Raw genomic sequence first — 26,547 nt, forward strand, 5'->3', positions numbered from 1 at the left:
AAAAATCTTCTTAGTGCTGCACCTCTGCTTAAGCACCTCACTTCAGAATAATACAGGACACCTCAGTGACGTGCATCCATATCTGACAGGAACTGTTGGAACTAGTAATGTATCAATCCATTTTTTGTTATTAAATGTACAGTGGATACCAAGTTGTCCATTACTTCCGCCCATGCAAGAATTCTGTAGACTAACACTTTTTAATGAACAACATGATGCAAAAATAATGAGATATCACAACTTATTCTGCCAGTTTAGTTTCCATTCTACCCATCGGACCCTTATTTTGTTCACTCATTGCTTTGCCTCCGTCAGTTGTAACACTTACCAGTTTTAGCCATGGTAATTGCATTGACACTAAGAATTCATAAAATTCTCCTGAGCTTTCAGTCATATCAAGTGATTTAAAATCCACAAGCTTTTGCCCAGTACATATCAGTCATTGTCAGTTTGTTACCGTCTTTTGGCTGCTTTTGGTTGCAGCAACCAAAGATGATCACCACTCAAAAGTGTATTTTAAGCTACTTGACACGGATGGAAGCTTGAGAGAATTTTATCTGTACATATCATCGCAAAACCATGCATTCATATGATGCAAATGCTTGTTCTAAGTGGTGAAATAAAACTTCCCCCTTAATCATTCCTTTCAAACAGCATAACTATTAAAGCTTATCAAAAACATTAAGGTTGTAATCAATTCCACAAACGATATTGTGTAGGTTCAGTAGGTAGTGGAATAAAATTGTGGGAGCGGTGGGAAGGATAGTGGGTAGGACATTTAACATTTCAGGGCATGACGAGAGATAGCTGAAACCTTGGCAGAGATTGTGATTTAGTTGCTCCAGCCCTGGGTGGTACTCAGTCAGGAGGGGAATGCTCATCTGTGGCTGGACAATGGGACTCTGGGATGTGGTGGGTGACGGGAGATAAGGCACGGGAGATCTGTTTTTGTACAAAATTGGGAGGGTAATAATGCTCTGTGAATGCCTCAGTGAAATCCTTGTTCTGTTCGAGAGTGGCCACTTGTCACTACACATGCGATGGTTGTGGATGGGTAGTCTGTATGGATGAAACTTCTTGGTATGGAATGGGTGGCAGCTGTCGAATTATTGCTGATGCTTGGTAGGTTTGATATGGATGGAGATACTGATGTAGTCATCTTTGAGATGGAGGCCAACATCAAGATAAGTGGTTTGTTGAGTTGAATAGGACCAGGTGAAGCGAATGGGGTGAAGGTGTTGAGATTCTGGAGGAATGTGGATAGGCTGTCCTCATCCTCGATCCAGATCATGAAGATGTCATTGAATCTGAACCAGTTGAGGGGTTTGGGATTCTAGGTGTTTAGGAAGGATTCTTCTAGATGTCCCATGAATGGGTTGGCACTGTGTGAGTGCCCACAGCTGTACCCCAGATTTATTTGTAGGTAATGCCATCAAAGCAGAAGTAATTATGGGAGAGGATATAGTTGGTTATGGCGCCTAGTTGGTTATGGCGACTAGGAAGGAGGTTATTTGTGTGGAATCCATCGGGCATTGGGATAGGTAGTGTTCAATAGTGGGAAGACAATGGGCGTTTGGAATGTTAATGTACAGGGAGGTGGCATCAATAGTGACGAGCAGGGCACCACGTGGTAGAGGAATTGGAACTGTGGAGAGTTGGTGGTGGAAATGGTTGGTATATTTTGTGTAGGAGGATATATTGTGGATAATGGGTTGAAGGTATGGTCTATGAGAGTAGAGATTCTCACAGTGGGGGCACAGTAACTTGCTATAATGGGGCTGTAAAACCAATCATGTGATTTACAAGCTAAGCTGCAAGCATTGTGCTGCATTCTACATGTGCATGACAACCAACAAGCTGCCTGTCCGCATGAACCTATGAACTGTGCCCAAGATGCAGCTGAAGCATCCCATTGCTGAACACGCCGCCCAACACTATGTTCTTCATTTTCAGCAACTGCTTCACAGCCTGTGCCATCTGGATCATTCCCACCATCACCACCTTTACTGAATTGCGCAGGTGGGAACTGTCCCTGCAATACAGCCTAAGTTGCTGTAACCCTCCTGGCCTCAACCTTCATTAGTCATTGTCCTACCCCCTTGCCCCTTCCCTATTCCCATCCAGCATTACACAGTCTTCTATTCCACCAGTGCATCCACAGTCACTTAACCTCTTTCCTTTTCCACTAACCTCTCTCCCTGCCATCTATCTAACCTCCTGACTTGCACCTAGATGCCTTACCCTCTCTCCACCTCACCTTTGTATGCCCCCACAAGCAGCACTTCACCATCCCCCATCCCTATCCTGCTATCCCTCCACCTCCACCTCCCAATCCCTGCCTCCACTGTACTGCCACCACCCGGTTGCATCTCCCATCATACAATGCTGCTTGCAATGTGGCCTCAGCCGCAGAGACTGTGGTGATGTACATGTGAGTTGCACTTGTGTGTGTGTGTGTGTGTGTGTGTGTGTGTGTGTGTGTGTACCTCCAAAGAAGGCCTTGGTGGCCGTAAGCTTATTTTATGACCTTTTTTCCCATTTGCGTGTCTGCGACTGAACATCTCTGCTATGTGGGGAGTAGCAACTATCCTTATCATAATATTGTTACATTGCATCCTGGATTTTCCATTGTTGAATTTTGCCTGATGGCTTTTCTTCTTTCCCAGTGCTGTTTTCCTGTGTTACTATTTTCTAATGCATTACTGTAATCAGTGTCAGTCCTTCTTTCTCTTCTTTCCTGTGTTTCTCTTGTTGCCTTACAAACTGCACCGGCCTGCAACCTATACTTTCTTATCACACTGTATCAACCATCTCTGCTTTGCACAGCAGACAGCTACAATACCACACTGATTGTTGGTGCAGCATCTCATGTCGCACATTACTCCCACTAAATCCAATACCTTCTAATTGATTACTCTTCCTGCAGCACACCTGCATAATTTCGCGTGTTATTTCCCATACCTTCCTGTGCCACACAACCTTGTATCTCATCCTACCAACCTGTTCCACCCCCCCTCCCCCTCCACTCTATTCCAGTTTGCACATACTAACTTCACCTAACTAGTCACATCTGCTGTCCCCCTTCTTCACACTTATCCATCAACAACCCACATTCTAATATTTTTATTTATTTTTTCCTTGATCTCCTTGTGTCTCCATGCCAATCTCAGTTGGTTCTTGTCTTTAACTATCGGCCTACTACCACAGATGTCATCTTGTTTTCCCCTACTCCACCTGTTTCATCCTTTGTGGCATTTTTCCCACGTGTTTTAGTGTATTTTTGTGAATTTTTTGGACATATTTCTATGTTAGCTACATATTTTCATGTGGTTTTATCCTCCACCATGGATCCTTACTCCTTCCATCTTCACCAATACAGATAAGTTTCCTTTTCCCTAGTCAGAACCATTCCCACATACTGTTCCTGTGTTGTTGCTTGGCTCATGTTACCCACCTCCGGCTGCCACCAGACAACAAATCATGCCTCAGACCTACTACATTTACCTCATCCTCCACAACTCCTCTCTCCACCATACAGAAACCAGAACCTAACCAGACACGAAACACAGTCTGAACCTTTCCTTCAAAAAGCCTTAGCCCCGCAAAAATATCAGTCCTTTCCAAGGATCCTGCCTTTTGCCCCCCCCCCCCCCCTCCCACCACCCCCAAATTCAATCATGAAGGACTTGTTAAAGACCTTTTCTCCTTCTACTGGTCCCAACCAAAGTTGAACCCTGCCTGACTCAATTCACTCCTTCATCCAACCGTGATCCACCGCCACTGCCCCCAAACCACCCCCTTTAACTTTCCAGAATTTCTTAATCTCAAACCTTGGCTCACCATCATTTCCCAAATCCATCAACATGCAAACTAGCCTTACATCTGCAGAAAGAATTGCAATCCACCACCTAAAAACTGATCGTAACCTTATAGTCCTACCTGTTGACAAAGGCTTCACCACTGTTGTTTTGAACTGCAAGGAGTACCTGGCAGGACACCGCCAGCTGTCAGATTCATCCATCTACAAACCCTGCCACAGTGACCCAGTTCCATAAATCCAGCAGGATCTCCAGTCCCCCTACAAATCCTTAGGCCCATCTGAAAACCTCTCCCCACAGTCCATCTCTCTCTTCACCCAACCACTCCCCACACTCCTACCTTCTACATGCTTCCTAAAGTTCATAAACCCAACCACCCAGGACACACCATTGTGGCCCCTTACTGTGCCCCCACTAAGAGAATCTCTGTTCTAGTAGACCAACACCTTCAGCCTATTAACTGCAACCTATCCTCCTATATAAAATACCAACCATTTCCTCTACCTACTCTCCACAGTTCCTGTTCCTTTACCACTTGGTGTCCTGCTCATCACTATTGATGCCGTCTCCCTTGACACTGACATCCCTAATGCCATGGCCGTACTGTTGTTGGACACTACCTTTCCCATCTTATCCAACAGATTCCAAACCGACAATCTCCTTCCTAATCACCATGATCAACTATATCCTCATCCACAATTACTTCTCCTTTGAAGTCATTACCTTCATATAGGGTATGGCTATATCATTCGCATGACACCATCCTATGCCAACCTATTCTTGGGCCATCTAGAGGAATCCTTCCTAAACATCTATAATCCCAAATCCCTCACCTGGTTCAGATTTATTGACGACATCTTCATGATCTGGATCAAGGGTGAGGACATCCTATCCCACATTCTTCCAGAATAGCAGCACCATCTCTCCCATTTGCTTCACTGGGTCCTACTCAACACACTTTCCTTGATGTTGGCCTCCACCTCATAGATAGCTACATCAGTAACTCTGCCCATATCAAAACTACCAAACACCAGCAATAGCTCAACTTTGACAGCTATCCACATTCCTTACCAAGAAGTTCTTTCCATACAGCATAGCTACCTGTGGCCATCACATCTGTCGTGACAAGCGGTCTCTCATGAAATACACCAAGGGTCACACTGAGGCATTCCGAGACCATAATTATCCTCCCAACCTTGTACAAAAACAGATCTCCCTTTGTTATCTCCTTCCAATCACACACTACATCCCAAAGTCCCACCATCCGACAACAGATGAGCATTCCTCTTGTGACTCAGTACCACCCAGGACTGGAGCAACTGAATTCATTCTCCACCAGGGTTTCTAGTGCCTCTCATCATGCTGTCAAATGAAGAATGACCTACCCGCTATCATTTCCACCCCTCCTGCAATGGTAATCTGCAGCCCACCAAACCTACACAATATCATCTTCCATCCATACACAACTCTTGCTCCCAACCTCTTGCCTCTTGGCTCATATCCCTGTAGTAGAGCTAGATGCAAGACCTGTCCCATACATCCTCCCACCATCACCTCCAGTCCGGTCACAAATATCACTTATCCCATCGAAGGCAGGGCTTTCTTTGAAACCAGTCATGTGATCTACAAACTAAACTGCAACTACTGTGCTTCCTGCTATGTGGGCATGATGATCAACAAGCTATCTGGCCACATGAATGGCAATCTACAAACTGTGGCGTAGAAACAGCTGGACCACCCCCATTACTGAGTGCACTGCCCAACACGACATTCTTTGTGTCAATGATTGCTTCACCGCCTTTTCATCAGGATCGTTCCCACCAATGCCAGCTTTTCTGAACTGTGCAGGTGAGAACTTTCCCTGCAATAGTATATCCTACGTTCCCATAACCCTCCTGGCCTCAGCCTTTGTTAGTCATTGTCCTCACCCTCTAGCCCCTTCCTTGTTCCAATTACAGCTCAACACAGCCTTCTATTCCACCAATGCACTCTCTCTCCTTTTCTGTGAACCTCCCTCCCCCCCCCCTCCACCACTGCCCTCCATTTGATCTCCCGACTGTACCTAGCTTCCCTACCCTCCCCTCTCTCCTCCTTGCCCCTATGTGCTCCCAAAAGCAGCATCTCATGATCCCCCCACCCCTACCCTGTTATCCCTCCCCCTCCCTGCCCCAGCTTTCTCCTTATCGCCAGCCCCCCCCCCCCCCCCCCCCACACCAGTTGTGTCTCCCATCACGCGCAACTGCTTGCAATGTAGCATCAGTAACCAGAGATTGAGGTCACGTGTGTGTGTGTGTGTGTGTGTGTGTGTGTGTGTGTGTGTGTGTGTGTGTTTTCTGTATTTGATGAAGGCCTTGTTGGCCAGAAGCTCATTTTCTGACAGTCTTTTTGTTGTGTCTACGTGCGACTCAGCATCTCCGCTATATGGTGAGTAGCAACTATCCTTTTCATAATAGTGTTATGTTCCATCCTGGTGTTTCCATTGTTGAAAACGAAATAATTGTTAGTTTCCTACAGTGCTGTGGATGCACAATAACTCGTTTCGCTTTATCAACCGGCACTGGTGGTGCACGGACAGCAGTTGTCATCATTGATACTTGGAATTCAGATTTGATGCAAAATTAAAGTAATTGTAAATGATAAGACTCTTATTAATAAAATATCTGTGGGCCATAAGGAAAAGGCATACAGCTCGTGTCACGTGGCTTGCTGACTGCTGCTCTAGTACCATGGAAGCTATCCACTGATACCTTAATTGTCCTGTCCCTTCTTCAAGACAGTGCTTTCCACATATTTTTCTCCTTGCCAATTCACTTAATTTTCAACATCCTCCTGTAGCACCACTTCTCAGACGCTTTGATTCTCTTCTGTTCTGTTTTTCTCACAGTGTGTGTTTCACTACAATACAATGCTGTGCTCCAAACAGATGTTCTCATACATTTCTTCCTCAAATTAAGACCAATGTTTGATACTAATGAACTTGTTTTGGCCAGGAATGCCCTCTTTGACTGTGTTAGTCTGCTTTTTGTGTCCTCCTTGTTTCGCCCATCATGTTACTACACTTTCTCACACACACACACACACACACACACACACACACACACTATCTCTCTATTTAAGCTTTCTGTTCTTTAATGGCTTCACTGATTAAAAAAATTATTGTGTTCCAGCAGCATAATCATGGTATTGATGTTCATGAGAATTTTTCTTGGGCTGTCTTTATCAGTGGAGTTGGTTGAGTGTTATTTTAGCATCGTATGTAAAAATTTCAACTTTTGCCTTTAGTTGAAGGAAAGATACAGAAAGAACAAGAAATCATTTATATTTTAAAAAGTTTAATCAACTAATGGCTGATATATATATGTTTAATGGGAGGGACACACCTTTAAATATTTTTCTTTTTTATTGAAAAACTCGGGAAACTTGGTTTGCTCTTTCCCGCCAGGATAATTAGGATAATGCATTGACAGTAGTTGTCACTATAGCTTGTTGATATTGGCAAGAGCTTGTTCATCTACACTGGAGGAAGAATATACTGATGCAAAAAAAATCAGATAAAAAAATAATTACTGTTGAGAAATGAAATTTTGGGAATACCTTTTTCTAGTTAATAAATGTAAGAATTAACATTGCAAGATCACAGCTCAGTGTAAGCAGGAGATTGCAGATGTGAAATACTGGTACGTTAATAAGGTTGTAACCTTCCAAACATTGAATGCAAGCATGCAAATGTGCATGCATTGTGTTGTAAGGTGCCAGATGTCAGTTGTGGGATGCAGTTCGGCGGCTGTTGCACTTCATTGGTCAATACACAATTAATGCTTGAGTTGTCATCCAATGATGTCACATATGTGTGTGATTGGAAACAAATCTGGTGATTGAACAGGACAAGGCAACATATCGACACTCTGGAGAGCGTGCTGGGTTACAGCAGTGGTATGTGGGTGAGCATTATCCTATTGGAAAACATTCCCTGGGGTGCTGTTCATGAATGGCAGCATAACAAGTTGAATCACCAGATTGACATACAGATTTGCAGTCAGGGTGTGTGGAATAAACACAAGAGTGCTCAAATTGTCATACGAAATAACACCCCAGATTATAACTCCACATGTAGGTCCAGTGTGTGGAACACAGAGAAAGGTTGATTGCAGGTCCTCAACTGGACTCCTAACCAACACACATTCATCACTGGCACTGAGATAGAACTAGCTTTCATCAGGAAAAACAACAGACCTTCACCCTGCTCTCCAGTGAGCTCTCACTAAACACCACTGATGTCACAAATGGCATTGGTTTAGGGTTGCATGTTACAGGGCATCCGACTCAGAGCTGTCCTTGAAAGTAACCAATTTGCAACGGTTCACTGTGTCATTGTGGTGCCAACCGATGCTCAAATTACTGTTGCAGATGCAGTATGATATGCCAGAGCCATACACTGAACACAGCTCGGCAGTGGTACTTGGCTGCCTCCAGGCATCTAGCGACTGTACATTCTCGTGACCAGCACTGCAAACAGTCATGTACAATGGCTACATTCCTGCCAAGTCATTATGCAGTATCACAGAATGGATAGCCTGCTTCTTGTAGCTCTATTACAAGACCTCATTCAAACTCAGTCAGGTGTTGATAATGGCATCGTTGTTACCTTAAGGACTTTCTTGACCGACATCAACTCACCACATCCAATCTCAAAAATAACTAATGCTCTTAATCTTTGCAGCATTTATTTAAAGGAAATCTGATTTGCATCCTCTTAGTGGTGCTACTAATGGCTGATGGGCACCTCATAACAGTGCTTTTAATAGCTGATATGCATCCTCATAGTAGTTCTACTGCTGCCACTCTCATGAGACTGATGCGAAATTTGGATAGTGAATAGACATCTTCTTTCAGATGTAACACACTTTTTGCGAGTTGCAACTTTTTTTCCGTCAGTGTATACCTAAGTAGGTCATTTCCTTGAACAGTAGTGCACACTGCAGTCATAATTGACAATGTGACTGAGTCAACATGGGATCATACAGTGGTCATCTGCTGTGGAGTTTCACATTCAACAATGTGTACTCCAAACACATTTGCCTGCACCAACACTGTCAGCCACAGATCACTGTCTGTCCTGCTTCACAGATAGGACAAGCCACCAAACTCCCTATTCTGTGATGAGGTGTGGACATCCAACACCTTATTGCCCACTCATGGTTCATCACCCTTCATCTAGTTTCTGTAGATGCTCACAACAGTAGTACATAAACAACTGACTAGCTCTGCAGTTTCTGAGGTGCTCATTTTCAGGTGCTGAACCATAATGACCTTCCCTTTGTCAAAGCTCCCTGTATGTTGTAGTTTCCCTTCTAAAATACATACAGGTTGTTTCAGGAGAAATAGTGAATACTTTAAGAGGTGGTAGTACAAATTGATTCAAATAAAGCATTCCGTATAACATTTGTCCCATTGTTATTGGTTACAGAGCTACAACTGTTAAGAGTATAACCCAAACACTCACAGAAAATGTTAAACAAAGGCAAATGATGAAGTTCGAAGCTGATTTTCATAAATTCCACCTCTCACTTCAGCACACTTTCAACAGTGTGTACACGCCCTGGGAAATCTGGGAAAAACCTTGGAATTTTTTCATCCAGGAGAAACACGGCTATTTTTTAGAATTCCGAGAATTTTTCAGTGTTTTAGTTTTCAATTAAATTTTGTAATTTTGACTGCTTACAACTGTCAGTCTAACAAAGAATGTTATTTTATCCCGTTACAGCAGAATTATACAGCAGCAATAAAACATAAACGAGAGAAAAAAATTAAGTAAAACTTTAAGTTGCAAAGGAAATGCGTCATTTACAACAAAACACACTGCACACACAAGCGTCTGCCCACAGCAAAATGTGTTAAAGGCATTAGGGTGAAAGACTATGCAACACTTCATAACAACAAACTGCTTGCGATGAGTATGACGTCACAGTTGTTTACATTATTTTCATAAGAGCAGTTGCCAGCGGGCTCATGTGCCTGCACAGTTGAGTCACGTATGAACAGTACATTCTCCCACTTCTGGCTACTGTTGTCTGTATCAGCAGTAGCAGACAGACAGGTGCAACCCGGAAAATTTTTTTCTGGCACCCAGTGTTTACATTAAGCGATTGTGCTGTTTTGTCTTCATTTACAGCTCTCACATCAAATGAAAACAATATGGATTTCTGTGACCTGGAGCCAGCAAATGAATTAAAATTCATTCACATAATTATGGAAGGCTAAAATACATTATTAGTTTCAGTTTTTTGTTTATATTTTATTTCTAGGTTTTTAACAGTCAGGCATTAATCGCCTTGCAGAACAATGAAGTAATTTTCATCGGTCTGCTAAAGAAACTTGACTGTTATTAATCTTTCCACCGAGGCAGTCAATTTATTTGAAACGAAGTGGTGCATTCCAGACTAGTGGCTAGTTTCAATTGTTTGCTGGATTTCAAGCTCACATTTTCATCTTCTGGCATGTATGGCATTATGCCATAATAAAGACCCAAACATGAGGTAATGCAGTACTGGTACTCCAAGAAGATTTAAATCCCGAAAACCACACTGAAAAGCTTAATATCAGGTTGGGGCCTACTTCATTGTGAATCTTGACATACTAATTTATACTTTAAGTGGAATGATGTATTTTAGTATGGTTTACAAAGTTCTCATGCTCTTGTGGTATCATCTGAAGTACTGTTTCTTTTATGACGTAATATAAGATCTGATAATGCTTTGAGCAAACAAATATACAGGCTTCCTACGTCATCGTAGCTGCACATGGGCAGTAATGACTGTTCTCTGGCGGTCAATGGCAACTGCTGAAATGAACCTGTTTCTAATAGCTCGCGGGAAAATATTGCGAATGGTGGTTTGAAAAGTGTCACTTTCAATGTATATTTCCTTTTACGCAAGATGAATGATGTTGCATAGGAGAATGTGCGATGAATTTTTTAAATCACAGAGTGTTTGAATCTCATTTAAAACTTTACACTTTAAGGACCAGCCACTTAAAAGAATTTTGAGCCAGAAGACCAGACATTTATGTCATTATTTAAAAATTTTACTGGCACATTTGTGTGACGTTTCTTAAAGTATAACACACACAAAAAAAGACCAGTTTATACATGAAAGCTTAGCTTTTCTGGTGGCTAATTGATCTTGGAGACCCGTATTATATGTGAAAGTGTAGCTCTTCTTGTAGCTACACGCGTATATTAATTTAAACCATTAATTTTTCCTTCTTGTGTGTTTGTGCTACTTAACAGTGTTGACTGACTACATCACCAGTTGTATGCTCGGAATATCTGCTTTCATTGGCTGGCGAGATCACGTGACATGATCTATGATTTACTTACAAAAGCACACCGCAATCTCGATTTCAACACTTCGAAAACTAACGTGGAGTTCGAATTTATAATACTGTAGTATGAAAATATGCAGCATACATGTTGCAGCACATCAATTTTTTATATATTATTTTGCCTTCCCTCCCTTCTCTCTCTCATGGTCGTGTACTAATGAGCCAGGAAGTTCAAGCCGGTTCATAAAACCTTAACCCTTCAAAGGATTGATAAGTTTTACAGTTCCGAGGGAAATTATACTGTCACTTAACACAGATAAAGTGTGTTTTTATCTGGGAGAAAGTGTATTTTGAACCAGGAAATTGGGAATTTGTTTTCCTCGTCCGCATATACACCCTCTTCAAATTCTGCTTACAACACTTTTCAGTCTTCCGAGATCGTCTTCACTTTCTCTTATGGGGGAACACTATTCATAATCTGAATGATCAGTTCATCTGTGGTGTTTCATTTTTCATTGTTCTGCCAATGTACCTTCTGGGGAATGTTTGGTTTAGGTGCAGTGTCATCTGATAACGAGAATGTTCTGTGTCCCCTTCGTGCTGGAGGAACACACCTATCCTTGTAGCCAAAGGAACCTGTTTGTGTAATGGTGGAAGCTCACTTTCAAGGAAGTCTAGATAAAGAGGTCCTGTAAGATGATACATTGAAATGACAGGCCTAATCAACTGGTTGTTTATGATACTACACCACACATTTACAGGGAAACATTCATGAAAATGTGTCTCCACAAAGGCACGTGGGTATTCATTGGACATCAAAGTGAATTATGAGTTTTATTGATATCAACATGAGTAAAATTGTTTTCATCAGCATTAGTGAGATTATTCAGTGATTTGCAATTAGCCAGTGACAAATGTCCAAATGCCAATTGTAAATGATAAGGGTAGCAGTTGTGCATACATAATACAGCCATATTGTTGAAGTGAAACACTGAGACATGTAGAAATTTGGTGTGTACTTACTGAAGGACTATTTCCTACCAACAGAATAATGTCCTCAACTTGATTCTCACACTGTTCATTAGCCCATTTGTATGAGACATGGCTGCTGGGTATTGCACCAGTCTCATGCAGTTTAGTGAAAACACAAGTAAACACCCCTGAATTTTGTACTCTGCAGTTACGAAATCATTCACTGTTTTGTACATACGTACTTGGCAAACCACTTTTAAGTGACTGGCACAAGATACTCCCAATCGTACCACATACACTCTGAGACAAACAAGATGACGCACCATTAAGAAATTATCTGAAAAGGTTGGAAATTGGTCGATGTGGTGTACCAGTATTGAAAGGGGGGGAATTATTATGTGAGAAAAATTGGAAGATTTATTCAAGAAAAAGAGCTTCACGAATTGAACAACTCACTAATGACTTGGTCCACATCTGGCCCATATGCAAGAAGTTATTCAGCTTGGCATTGACTGATAGAGTTGTTGTATCCTCTCCTGAGGTACATTGCGCCAGTTGATGATTAGATTCTCAAAATCCCAAACTGATTGGAGCACTCTGCCCATAATACTCCAAATGTTCTCAGTTGGTGCAACCTTGCTGGCAAAGGTAGCGTTCAGCAAGCACAAAGATAAGCAGTAGAAACCTCAAAATTTGCAGATAGGAATAATCTCGCTGAAATGAAGTCCAGGACAGCTTGCCATGAAGAGCAGCAAAATAGGACCTGCTGTAAAGGTGTTGCCGATAATCAGGGGGTCCTGCGAAATGAAATGTGATCCCACACCATCACTCCTGATTGTCAGGATGTGTATCAGGTGACAGTCAGGTTGGTTTCCCACCGCTGTCTCAAGACACACCTCAGCTGGACATTGGGGCTCAGTCTGAAGCAGGATTCATCACTGAAGATAATTTTGCTCCAGTCAGTGAGATTCCAGGCCAAATATTTGTCTGGGCAGTGCTATGAATCTTTCTGTCACAGCCACATTCTGTGAGAACAAAGAGTAAAGGTCTGAGGTGCCATTTCTTTTCACAGCAGAACCCCATTGGTTGTCATCCATGCCCCCCCTTACAGCACTGTAGTACAGTAATAATATTCTGCGCCTTGTTTTTGTTGTCCTTCATGGCAAGCCATCATGGGCTTACATTTCAGCAAGATAATTCCCACCCATACATGGAAAGAGTTTCTACTACTTCTCTTCATGCTTGCCAAACACTACCTCAGCCATCAAGGTCGCCAGATATCTTCCCAACTGAGAATATTTGGAGCATTATGGGTAGGGCCCTCCAACCAGCATGGGATTTTGACAATCTAACATGCCAATTGGACGGAATTTGGCATGAGATCGTCCAGGAGATCATACAACTCTATCAATCAGTGCCAAGCTGAATAACTGCTTCCATAAGGGCCAGAAGTGGACCAACTTGTTACTGACTTGTTCAGTTTGTGAAGTTCTTTGTCTTGAACCAGTCATTCAATTTTTCTGAAATTGTAATAATTAGTTCGTCTATACATGTTAATCACAACTACCGATATATACAGGGTGGTCCATTGATCGTGACCGGGCCAAATATCTCACGAAATAAGTGTCAAACGAAAAAACTACAAAGAATGAAACTTGCCTAGCTTGAAGGGGGAAACCAGATGGCGCTATGGTTGGCCCGCTAGATGGCGCTGCCATAGCTCAAACGGATATTAACGTGTTTTTTAAAAATAGGAACCCCCAGTTTTTATTACATATTCGTGTAGTATGTAAAGAAATATGAATGTTTTAGTTGGACCACTTTTTTCGCTTTGTGATAGATGGCTCTGTAATAGTCACAAACATATGGCTCACAATTTTAAATTTTTTAAATCAAAATACAGAACGTAGGTACTTTTAAACATTTTATTTCGGTTGTTCCAAAGTGATACATGTACCTTTGTGAACTTACCGTTTCTGAGAATGCATACTGTTACAGCATGATTACCTGTAAATACCACATGAATGCAATAAATGCTCAGAATGATGTCCGTCAACCTCAATGCATTTGGCAGTATGTGTAATGACATTCCTCTCTACACCGAGTAGTTCGCCTTCTGTAATGTTCGCACATGCATTGACAATGCACTGACGCATGTTGTCAGGTGTTGTCAATGGATCACGATAGCAAATATCCTTCAACTTTCCCCACTGAAAGAAATCCGGGGACATCAGATCCGGTGAACGTGCGAGCCATGGTACAGTGCTTCGACGACCAAACCACCTGTCATGAAATATGCTATTCAATACTGCTTAAAATGCACTCGAGCTATGTGCCGGACATCCATGATGTTGGATGTACATTGCCATTCTGTCATGCAGTGAAACATCTTGTAGTAACGTCGGTAGAACATTACATAGGAAATCAGCATACATTGCACCACTTAGATTGCCGTCGATAAAATGGGGGGCCAATTGTCCTTCCGCCCGTAATGCCGCACCATACATTAACCCACCAAAGTCGCTGATGTTCCACTTTTCACAGCCATCATGGATTTTCTGTTGCCCAGTAGTGCATATTATGCCACTTTACGTTACCGCTGTTGGTGAATGACGCTTCGTCGCTAAATAGAACGCGTGCAAAAAATCTGTCATCGTCCTGTAATTTCTCTTGTGCCCAGTGGCAGAACTGTACACCATGTTCAAAGTCGTCACCGTGCAATTCCTGGTGCATAGAAATATGGTACGGGTGCAGTCAATGTTGATGTGGCATTCTCAACACCAATGGTTTTGAGATTCCCGATTGTCCTGCAATCTGTCTGCTACTGATGTGCGGATTAGCCTCGACAGCAGCTAAAACACCTACTTGGGCATCGTCATTTGCTGAAGGTCATGGTTGACATTTCACATGTGGCTGAACACTTCCTGTTTCCTTAAATAACGTAACTATCCGGCGAATGGTCCCAACACTTGGATGATATCGTCCAGGATACCGAGCAGCATACATAGCACACGCCCGTTGGGCATTTTGATCACAATAGGCATACATCAACACGATATCAACCTTTTCCGCAATTGGTAAACCATCTATTTTAACACAGGTAATGTATCACAAAGCATATACCATCCTCACTGGTGGAATGTTACGTGATACCACGTACTTATAAGTTTGTGACTATTACAGAGCCATCTATTACAAAGCGAAAAAAGTGGTCCAACTAAAACAATCATATTTCTTTAGGTACTACAGGAATATGTAATTAAAAATGGGGGTTCCTATTTTAAAAAAACGCAGTTGGTATGCGTTTGACCTATGGCAGCACCAGCAGCACCATCTAGCGGGCCACCCATAGCGCCATCTGATTTCCCCCTTCAAGCTAGACAAGTTTCGTTCTTTGTAATTTTTTCATTTGATGCTTATTTCGTGAGACACACACACGCGCACACACACACGCGCACACACACACACACACACACACACACACACACACACACACACACACACACACAGTGTATTGGCGTTTTTCCCTATTCCATTCACATATGGCACGTAGGATGAGTGGCTCCTTAAATGCTTCTATATTTGCAGTAATTAGTCTAATTTGTCTTCACGATACCCAGGGAACTGGAGTATATCCCTGTATTCTTTACTTAATACTGTTTAATGAGTCAGATACAAAGTCTTCTTGATGCATCTGTGAACACAAATTGTAACAAAGACTGCAAGATGTTCGTATAAGTGCCTAAGACTGCCAAAAACACAGTAAAAGGTAATACTCAAAGTTAAGCACAGCATTCCATTGTTTCTTAGGATTTGTCAAGTTTCTGATTACTTTTAAATTCTGTGGGCTTGGCACTGAAAGTATAAAGTGCAGTGATTTAGTGGAAGTGGTAGGACAATGAAAACTGTAATATCCTGATACCAATAAGTGTAACCAGGAAAATTGTTTTTGTTAGTTAGTTTATATCATGATAAAAATCCATATCTTATACTTGCATATAACATTGTAATTTCTGGTTAATATATTTAATTATTGTTTAGATTATTTGCAGTGGATGTACAAAGGGATTGTTTTAAATCATTTTACATTGTTCTGATACAAAGTTAACCGCCATATCACTTTTAAGAGAAATTGTATGTTGGATCTGTTATTCTAATATTGATTGTATTTGTTCATAGTTACTCAGCAGCTTGGTGCAATGATCACTTTATACACGTTAAAGCCATGCGTAAAGTTCGTGAAGTTCGTCAGCAACTGAAAGATATATTAGAACAACAAAAAATTGAAGTTGTTTCATGTGGAACAGACTGGGATATAATAAGGAAATGCATTTGCTCAGGTAATTAAATCTGTTGAACAAAATCATTAAAGCTAGATATTTCCGTTTTCTATTTGAAAATAAGATGTTATAATAATTTATTTCCAGCATATTTCCACCAGGCAGCAAGACTTAAAGGCATTGGTGAATATGTAAATTGTCGTACAGGAATGCCTTGCCATTTGCATCCAACATCAGCTTTATTTGGAATGGGTTTTACACCAGATTATGTAGTTTACCATGAACTTATTATGACTGCAAAGGTATGTCATTTCAGTAAAAATAATCTTACCTGTTATGTAATTGTTCTTGTCTTCTGTATACACAGCTTAACATGTTAATGTATCAATGAAAATAACGGATCTTCAGTTTTTGAAATACATTGTAACTGGATAGATAAACAATCTACTCACCAAGCAGCAGCAGTAGAACACACACATATACAGATTAAGGAAATTTGCAAGCTTAGCCAGTGGCTCCTCCTCCTTGCAGAAAGGCCGAGAGGGAAGAGCGAGGGATGAAGAAAAGGACTAGCAGGTTTTAGGAAATGCAGAGAGCTCGGAAAAGCCACCCAGAACTCCAAGTCAGGGGGACTCACTGGACGGGATGAGAAAGAAAATCTTTTCCTTCTCATCCCAGCTGGTAAGCCTACCCTGACCCGACATTCTGAGCAACTTTCCCAAACTCCCTCGTATTGTAAGACAAAAACAACTCATGACCACAATGAACCAAAGTTTATTCTCCCACATACATGCCTACAGCAGTTGAGAATATGTACAAACAATGCCAGGACTGATACAAGCAATTGCTGTCAATAAGTATGAACACAATATGAGAACAAGTGCCACTGATCTGAGCTTATAAAGGCAAGGGCTCTGAGTGATGGTGCGGCAGAGCTGTGCAGAGTGCACAACTCATGTGGTACACTGCAGGTAGGCCCTGGTGGCTGGAATGCATAGATGCCGGTGGCAAAATATTCAAAATGCAGCACACCGATGGCATAATGCTGCAGCTCTTATCAAAGTCTTATATACAGTGTCATAACACCCCAACCCCCTTTGGGAAAGGCCATTTCGTCCATGTGGGCATTGGGTTAACTGTTGAAACATTGGTGGTCTCTGTGATGGACACGGCAAGTGATGGCAGCACTGGAGGGAGATTCTGAGTTGGAACCAGTGAGTAGAGGGGGCAAGTGGCACAGCCATGTACACGCACAATGGCTGCTCCCCTGCAAAGTAGCATAAGAGAGGATCAGTGCCACCGGTGCTGATTGTATCGCATTGTCCGGTTCCTCAATGTGGTGGAACTGCGCCGACAATGAAGGCTCAGGCTTGCCCAGTCTGGAGGCCCTGGGGACACTGGTGTTCAAGAACTCAAAGGCGCTGGCCCAACCAGTGACAGAATTACAGATGGTAGTGAAGTATCTTGGGAAGACTCAGCAACAGGCGAGGAGAGGCAGGAGGTAGTGATATCCACAAAGAGTGCGAGTCCACCCCCATAGGAGGGACATGCACTGAGGGAGGAGGTGGATGTGAGAGCTGCAGATCCACGTCTCACGCTTTTGCATGAGGACTCACACCGTCATGCAGCCGCACACCGGTGCATACCATACAGATGCGGCAGCCTCAGCAGCTTGTGGTCCGTTGCCAGGATCCACTTGAGATGGCAGTTGACTTCCCAGGTGTAGACTGGGGAGCCTGGAGCGAACCGTTACAAGCCCGCATCAACAGTCATTGGTGGGGGCATGAGCAGATTCAGGATATGTGCCTGGTGACCAAGGAGTGTCTCCACTGGACTGCAATCCCCCTGTGGCCTACATTTGTAGGAAGTCGAGAAGCATGTCAAGGCATTGCCTTTCTATGAGTTCTGCTTTGCTGTTAAATTGGGGGTAAAAATGAGGAGCAGTCATATGGCGAATGTCTTGACAGGCGTAGAAATCGTGGAAGGCCTGAGGCACAAACTGTGGATCGTTATCTGTCAAAAGTGTATAAGGCACTCCAATAGAAAAACTTTCAGAGGGGGCCTGAATTATAGCTGTGGCTGACATTGAAGGACTGTGGATAATGTATAGAACCATAGAGAAAGCATCAACAACGAATCCCATGGATGCTGCAGAGCGGGCCACAGCGAGTGTGTCACATATGACGTCACCTGTTGAGAAGCACACTGAGAGCAGTCAGCGACAAGATGTATGAATGATGTCATCATCGATGCCAGACCAAAACAGGTGCCTAATGGTCTTATAACTTGGTACACGAGACCTCCAGTGTCTCTGATGTGGGAGCTGAAGTACATCCCACTGTAGGGCAGCCGGGATCACAACCATAGGTAACAGCTCGTCTATAATGAAGAGTACTCCATCAGATACTCAAAGGCAGTGATTTAAGGCAAAATAGTTACGCAAAGTACCAAAAACCCACAGGCCTGGCCAGCCAACCATGCTGAATAAAGTGAACAACTTGACACAAAACCAAATCAACAATGACAGCCACTGTCATCCAACAGCCCTTGATAGCAAACCCTTCCACTGTACATTGCACTTTCAACATCTAACAAGGGAACCTCCCCATCGTACCCCCCTCAGATTTAGTTATAAGTTGGCACAGTGGATAGGCCTTGAAAAACTGAGCACAGATCAATCGAGAAAACAGGAAGAAGTTGTGTGGAACTATGAAAAAAACTAGTAAAATATACAAACTGAGTAGTCCATGCGAAGATAGGCAACGTCAAGGACAATGGGAGTCAAGGAACGCCGTGGTTAGCGAGAGTAGCTACGGAATGAGAGGTCCTAGGTTCAAGTCTTCCCTCGAGTGAAAAGTTTAATTTTTTATTTTCAGTTTATGTGACAAACTCTTATGTTTTCATCACTTTTTTGGGAGTGATTATCACATCCACAAGAAAACCTAAATCGGGCAAGGTAGAAAAATCTTTTTACCCGTTCGCCAAGTGTACAAGTTAGGTGGGTCGACAACATATTCCTGTCATGTGACACACATGCCGCCACCAGTGTCGTATAGAATATATCAGACGTGTTTTCCTGTGGAGGAATCGGTTGACCTATGACCTTGCGATCAAATGTTTTCGGTTCCCATTGGAGAGGCACATCCTTTCGTCTACTAATCGCACGGTTTTGCAGTGCGGTCGCAAAACACAGACACTAAACTTATTACAGTGAACAGAGACGTCAATGAACGAACGGACAGATCATAACTTTGCAAAAATAAAGAAAGTAAAATTTTCAGTCGGGGGAAGACTTGAACCAAGGACCTCTCGTTCCGCAATTACGCTAACCACGGGACTATGGCGCTCCTGAGTTCACGTTATCCTTGATATTCCCTATCTTGCGCGTGGCTACTCAGTTTGTATGTTTTACTAATTTTTTTCATAGTTCCTCACAACTTCTTCCTGTTTTCTCGATTGATCTGTTTTTAGTTTTTCAAGGCCTATCCACTGTGCCAACTTATAACTAAATGTGAGGAGGGTGCGATGGGGAGGTTCCCTTGTAAGTGAAACAAAGGAGTTCATCCTGATCAAAATATCTAGCCGCAATGGAAGCTGAGACAGTGGGTCAGCATTGGCATGCCATACAATAGGCTGAAAATGTATTTCAAAGGTTTAGTGAGACAGAAATAAAGCCCAGTGTTGGAGATAATATGCTGCTTTGTCAGGCAATGAAGCAGAAGGATTAAACACCGAAACCAAGGGATTTTGGTCTGTAATGAGGTGGAACTTAGTTCTATACAAGAACACATGAAAAACTTTGAGGGTGTAGACAATAGCAAGTGTTTGCTTTTCAACTTAGGAGTAGCGCTGCTGAGTGGTGTTGAGCATTTATGGTACTTGCGTTATCGAACATTCGGAACCATCCTCATATCAGTGTGTGAGAATGGCCCTGAGTCCATACAGAGAGGTGTCCATAGCCAAAACTATGTAGTGGCCAGGATGGAAAGTAGCCAAACAAGCAGCAGAATGTAATTTAGATTTCAGAAGTGTGAATGTACACTCACAGACCAATATCCACTGATTGGCACAGTGAAGCATTGCTTGCAGGGGATGACCCAAAGCAGGATGGACCAATGCAGTCACATCAGGGATAATAAGCAATTTTACCTGAATGTGCTTGGAGTTCTTTGACATTTGTAGGGTGAGTCTGAGCTGTGACTTTGGTGACATGATGACGTAAAGACCTGTTACCATTCTGAGAAACTTCAAACCCCAAATACACAAAGAATGGATGAAAAAAAGTATGACTTGGCCCAGTTGCATTTCAACCCCGCAGTATGTAAGACTGTGAACAAGGTGCAGAAGTTATGTAAATGCTCTCTATTTGGTGTGCCCATCACAACAATGTCATCGAGGTAGTTGATGCATCCCAAAACAGGTGTCGCCAGCTGTTCCAAAAAAAAAAAAATGCTGAAAATTCCACAGAGCGCTAGCCATACCGATCGGGAAGTGCTGATATTGGTTACACCCCAAAGGTCGTGTTAATTACAAGGAGCCATTTACAATCCTCATTGAACAGATCATGTAGAAACGCTTCAGGTAAATCATTTTTGAGAAAAACTGGTCCCCTGCATGTTTAACCAATACCTCATCTGGACAGGGCAAATTGGAAGGTGTCAATGATAGACTGAGCATTAATTGAAACTTTAAAGTCACCACAGAGACAAAGCTAACCAGTTGGCATTTTAATAGTCACAAGGGAGGTAGACAACTCACTTAATGTGATAAACTGTATGAATCCCACGACATCAGCCTATTCAATTCTGATTTCACTTGCTCACACAGAGGCTCTAGAATAAAGCATGTATAGAAAAAATGCAGTCTTGATGTAGCTTTGTGGATAATATGGGCCACTAAATTAGTGGCACAAACTAACCCATCCGTGAAGAGGAACTAGAACTCAGACAATAGACAATGTAACAGCTGGTAAAGGACCTGGTCACAGATGAAGTGGACTATGTCCAGAATGGAAAACCAAAAGCATTAAGAGAATCCAGATAGAACAAATTCGCAATGTCAGCATCATCCACTACAAAAAAAGTCAAGGAATGAACCACAGATCTATACGTAGTGGGAGCCATAAATTGCCACAAAACTGGAATATGCTGCTTGTTGTAGCTCACCAAAGGTCAAATAACTGGAGACAAGGCTGTATATGCCAAATCCACCAGAGTTTGTGTGTCCAATAAATACATGGCTGCACACACATCTCCTCGCAGTCTGAGGACTTTGTCCATCACTCTCACTTTAGTAAACAGTTTATGTTATGTAAGCAATGGAAATGCACACTTAACATCCACGTTCTTACATGGTCTTCTTATTTTGAGAAAAATGTATTCTGTATCACAAAGTCTTATACTTCAGATATTGTGAGGTCCTCTACTGTGAGTATTGTGTATTACTATATGTAACCAAACAAGCTCTGTTGGTCAGTTCCTTCATAATGTCAAAGTCTACTGGAGGGGGCTGGGAATGATGCACAGACGCTATATGTCTTTTTTCTGACTGTTGTAAGTTGCCCATTGCTTAGGGCATGCAGTCCTGTCTTGTTTCACGAAACAGTGTGGGCAAAATGGGGTACAGAGTGCTGCCATTGCTGTGGTTGTTGTTTAGCACATTGCTGTCCAGTGCAGTGCAGGGGCCGTGTTTGTGTGGCTGCCACATCATCCTCCCCCTGAAAACTGGCTGATTCCCGACGACGAGGAACAGGAGCCACTGTGGTAATGTCACAGTAAGCCTCAGTCTCATCACCAACAGCACGAGATACCTCAGAAGATTGAGCAATTTTTAACACTTCAACCAAAGATGGATTCTTGTACTGTATTGCGTGTTGACACACCTCCTAGTCAGGAGCCGACTGAATGATGGTGTCACAGACCATAGAATCAGCATAGGAAACATGATGAGCATCAGTAACAAACTGACATTTGTGACTGAGGCCATGGAATTTGGCCACCCATCCCCGGTAGTGCTGGTGTGGCTGTTTACGACTACAGTAGATGCCAGTGTGCACTGCAATGACGTGTGTGTGTTTATAGTGATAATTCGACAACCACCTATGCATGTTGTTGAACGAAAGTGATGCAGGCTAACTGGCAAAATGGCTGGTAGATCTGGAGAGAAATCCAAGAAAGGAATAAAGCCTTACAGATGTTTGCATCAGTGACACCAAAAGTGAGGAAGTGTTGCCAGAGCTGCTTGTCATAAGCTTCACAGTCTTCAGCCACATTGTTGTAAGGCAGAAAGGGCGGCGGTACACTGACGGTGTGGAAGCTTGTATAGGCACTCTGGCCAGCAAGTTCGAGGTAGCAACTGTAAGAGCCTTCTGCTGCTCTAGGAGAGATTGGAGAACTGCCTCCTTGGCCAGAAGAAGCGAAGCAACAACCAAATAGACTGAACAACTGGTAGTGGACACTACATGCATCACTAGTTGTATTGTACTGCAAGACACAAACAACACCACAACCACAATGAACCAGAGTTTATTCTTTGCAGGACACAAACAACACCACAACCACAATGAACCAGAGTTTATTCTTCTTTCATATACAAGAAACTGCAGTTGAGAACATAGACATAAACATAGAAACAATCTAGGTACTGATAGAAGCATTAGTATGAACACAATATGAGAGCAAGTGCCTGCTGCGCTGAGCTCATAAAGGCGAGGGCTCCGGTAGGCAGATATTGTACCATATGCACAAGACATGTGGCCAAACGCAGGTAGGCTCTGGTGGCCAGCTTGCACAGATGCCATTGATAGATTAGTCAGAGCGTAGCTGGCGCCTTGGTACTGTATTGTGTAGCCAATTATTACATACACAGTTATAGCATTTACCATTTCCTAAACCTCACCAGTCCCTTCTTCTTTATCCTCTCCCTTCCCCTTCAACTCTTCTGCCGGAAGATGGTGTGACTGGCTGCAAAAGTTGGCAGATTCCCTGAACCTTTATATATGTGTGTGTGTGTGTGTGTGTGTGTGTGTGTGTGTGTGTGTGTGTGTGTGTGTGTGTGTTCTCCTGCTGCTGCTTGGTTGAGTAGATTTTTTACCCATCTGGTCACATGATATTAACATTTTAATGATTTTATAAATAACTAGCAGTATGGTCGCTTTTGCTTCACTTCGAACCTATTTAACTTTAATCACACATTTTCATTAAGAAGTAAATGTTGATAACTGCATTGTGCCAATTGTTAAGTGTACTATAATAAGAAGTTCTCTTCCATGCATCTCAGTGTTCTGTTCATTAATGTGGATAGTATTTCTTTTCTGTAAAACCTTTTCTTTTACTAGCATTTTTTCCTCATCTTCAGAATTTTGATAGCAAGGGAATTTCCCTATATTTGTATGCATTGATTGTCAAACTACATTGCCCATTCCCAATCTTGACAAATTATAATGCACAAGCCCCAAGAAACATTACCTTCAAGAGCTAACTTCCTCACTATTGATATTATTTTGTCATTGTAAGTCTGAAATAAATTCAGTCACTTTTAACATCGATGCACTGCACACATAACCTGTGTAACGTACTTTACAAATTAGTGGTGTACTTGGACACATTTCCCGTAACCTTCACTCATCACAGCTTTTTGAATAACAGTCATCCACAGAAATTGATACTTCATAAGCTTTATCATCTCATATACCTGTAAGATTATTCATTTTCCTGCCAGAGTGTTTAACATGCATTTACATAAGACGCAAGAGATGCCCTTATAAACTGTCTTGCAGCAGGCTATATTCTGCAGCACATCAGTGATGGCATAAGTACTTTATTCATATTTTATGTTGCCACAAACTCATTTCTGTTTTTAAAATTTTGCATCTTTATCTTGTTTTACAAACAGTGGAAAGTTTACTGTGCAATAATAATAATAATAATAATAATGTTGTTGTTGTGGTCTTCAGTCCAGAGACTGGTTTGATGCAGCTCTCCATGCTACTCTATCTTGTGCAAGCTTGTTCATTTCCCAGTACCTACTGCAATCTTCTGAATCTGTTTTGTGTATTCATCTCTTGGTCTCCCTCTACGATTTTTACCTTCCACGCTGCACTCCAATACTAAATTGGTGATCCCTTGATGTCTCAGAATATGCCCTGCCAAGCGATCCCTTCTTCTAGTCAAGTTGTGCCACAAATTTCCCTTCTCTCCAATTCTATTCAATACCTCCTCATTAGTTATGTGATCTACCCATCTAATCTTCAGCATTCTTCTGTAGCACCACATTTCAAAAGCTTCTATTCTCTTCTTGTCCAAACTATTTATCATCTATGTTTCACTTCCATACATGGCTACACTCCATACAAATACTTTCAGAAATGACTGACTCCCTGACACTTAAATCTATACTTGATGTTAACAAATTTCTCTTCTTCGGAAACACCTTCCGTGCCATTGCCAGTCTACATTTTATATCCTCTCTGCTTCGACCATCATCAGTTATTTTGCTCCCCAAATAGCAAAACTCATTTACTACTTTAAGCCTCTCATTTCCTAATCTAATTCCCGCAGCATCACCCGATTTAATTCGACTACATTCCATTATCCTCATTTTGCTTCTGTTAATGTTCGTCTTACATCCTCCTTTCAAGACACTGTCCATTCCATTCAGCTGCTCTTCCAGGTCCTTTGCTGTCTCTGACAGAATTATAATGTCATCGGCGAACCTCAAAGTTTTTATTTCTTCTCCATAGATTTTGATACCTACTCCGAATTTTTCTTTTGTTTCCTTTACTGCTTGCCCAATATACAGATTGAATAACATCGGGGATAGGCTACAACCAGGTCTCACTCCCTTCCCAACCACTGATTCCCTTTCATGCCACTCAACTCTTATAACAGCCATCTGGTTTTTGTACAAATTGTTAAATAGCCTTTCACTCCCTGTATTTTACCCCTGCCACCTTTAGAATTTGAAAGAGAGTATTCCAGTCAACATTGTCAAAAGCTTTCTCTAAGTCTACAAACGCTAGAAATGTAGGTTTTCCTTTCCTTAATCTATTTTGTAAAATACGTTGTAGGGTCAGTATTGCCTCACATGTTGCAACATTTCTATGAAATCCAACCTGATCTTTCCCGAGGTCGGCTTCTACCAGTTTTTCCATTCACCTGTAAAGAATTCTTGTTAGTATTTTGCAGCCATGGCTTATCAAACTGATAGTTTGATAATTTTCACATCTGTCAACACCATCTTTCTTTGAGATTGGAATTATTATATTCTTCTTGAAGTCTGAGGGTATTTCGCCTTTCTCATACATCTTGCTCACTAGATGGTAGAGTTTTGTTAGGCCTGGCTCTCCCAAGGCTGTCATTAGTTCTAATGGGATGTTGTCTACTCCTGGGGCCTTGTTTCGACTTAGGTCTTTCAGTGCTCTGTCACACTCTTCACGCAGTATCTTATCTCCTATTTCCTCTTCATCTACATTCTCTTCCATTTCTATAATATTGTCCTCAAGAAAATTGCCCTTGTATAGACTCTCTATATACTCCTTCCACCTTTCTGCTTTCCCTTCTTTGCTTATTACTGGATTTCCATCTGAGCTCTTGATATTCATGCAAGTGGTTCTCTTTTCTTCAAAGATCTCTTTAATTTTCCTGTAGGCAGTAGTTATCTTACCCCTAGTGATATGCGCCTCTACATCCTTACATTTGTCCTCTAACCATCCCTGCTTAGCCATTTTGCACTCCCTGTCGATCTCACTTTTGAGACGTTTGTATTCCTTTTTGCCTGCTTCATTTACTGCATTTTTGTATTTTCTCCTTTCATCAATTAAGTTCAAAATCTCTTCTGTTACCCAAGGATTTCTATTAGCTCTCGTCCTTTTATCTACTTGATCAGTCACACAGATTGAGGCTGTTGTCAATGGGCATCACTGTGGAGGTCCGGATGGGGGTTTGTCGGGGACAGCCAGCTCGTCCCACGCATCGCCCGATGAGGCTGACCCCTCACCCATGGTAGAGTGGGAGGTCGTCTCGAGGTGTGGCAGGGGGAGGGCTGAACGGAAGGCCTCTCCAGTTTGTCTGACGAACCGGTTTCAGGCTCTGTCTCCGGCTGATACTGATCTTCGGCCAGACATGGCTGCTTGTCCTGTTCCAGAGGTTGCCCCT

The 26,547-nt window shown here is 42.3% G+C and overlaps 1 protein-coding gene across 1 annotated transcript in view; it reads left to right on the forward strand.

Annotated features, from left to right (window-relative positions):
• LOC126176008 (pre-mRNA-splicing factor ATP-dependent RNA helicase PRP16) overlaps nt 1-26,547 on the forward strand; it is a 201,049-nt gene that overhangs the window by 159,062 nt on the left and 15,440 nt on the right. Inside the window, exons 18-19 of the mRNA XM_049923127.1 lie at nt 16,293-16,453; nt 16,541-16,695. Coding sequence (XP_049779084.1) covers nt 16,293-16,453; nt 16,541-16,695 — 316 coding nt within the window. The remainder of the gene's footprint in view (nt 1-16,292; nt 16,454-16,540; nt 16,696-26,547) is intronic.

This window comes from Schistocerca cancellata, chromosome 3 (assembly GCF_023864275.1).
Source record: "Schistocerca cancellata isolate TAMUIC-IGC-003103 chromosome 3, iqSchCanc2.1, whole genome shotgun sequence".
NCBI classification, from domain to species: domain Eukaryota; kingdom Metazoa; phylum Arthropoda; class Insecta; order Orthoptera; family Acrididae; genus Schistocerca; species Schistocerca cancellata.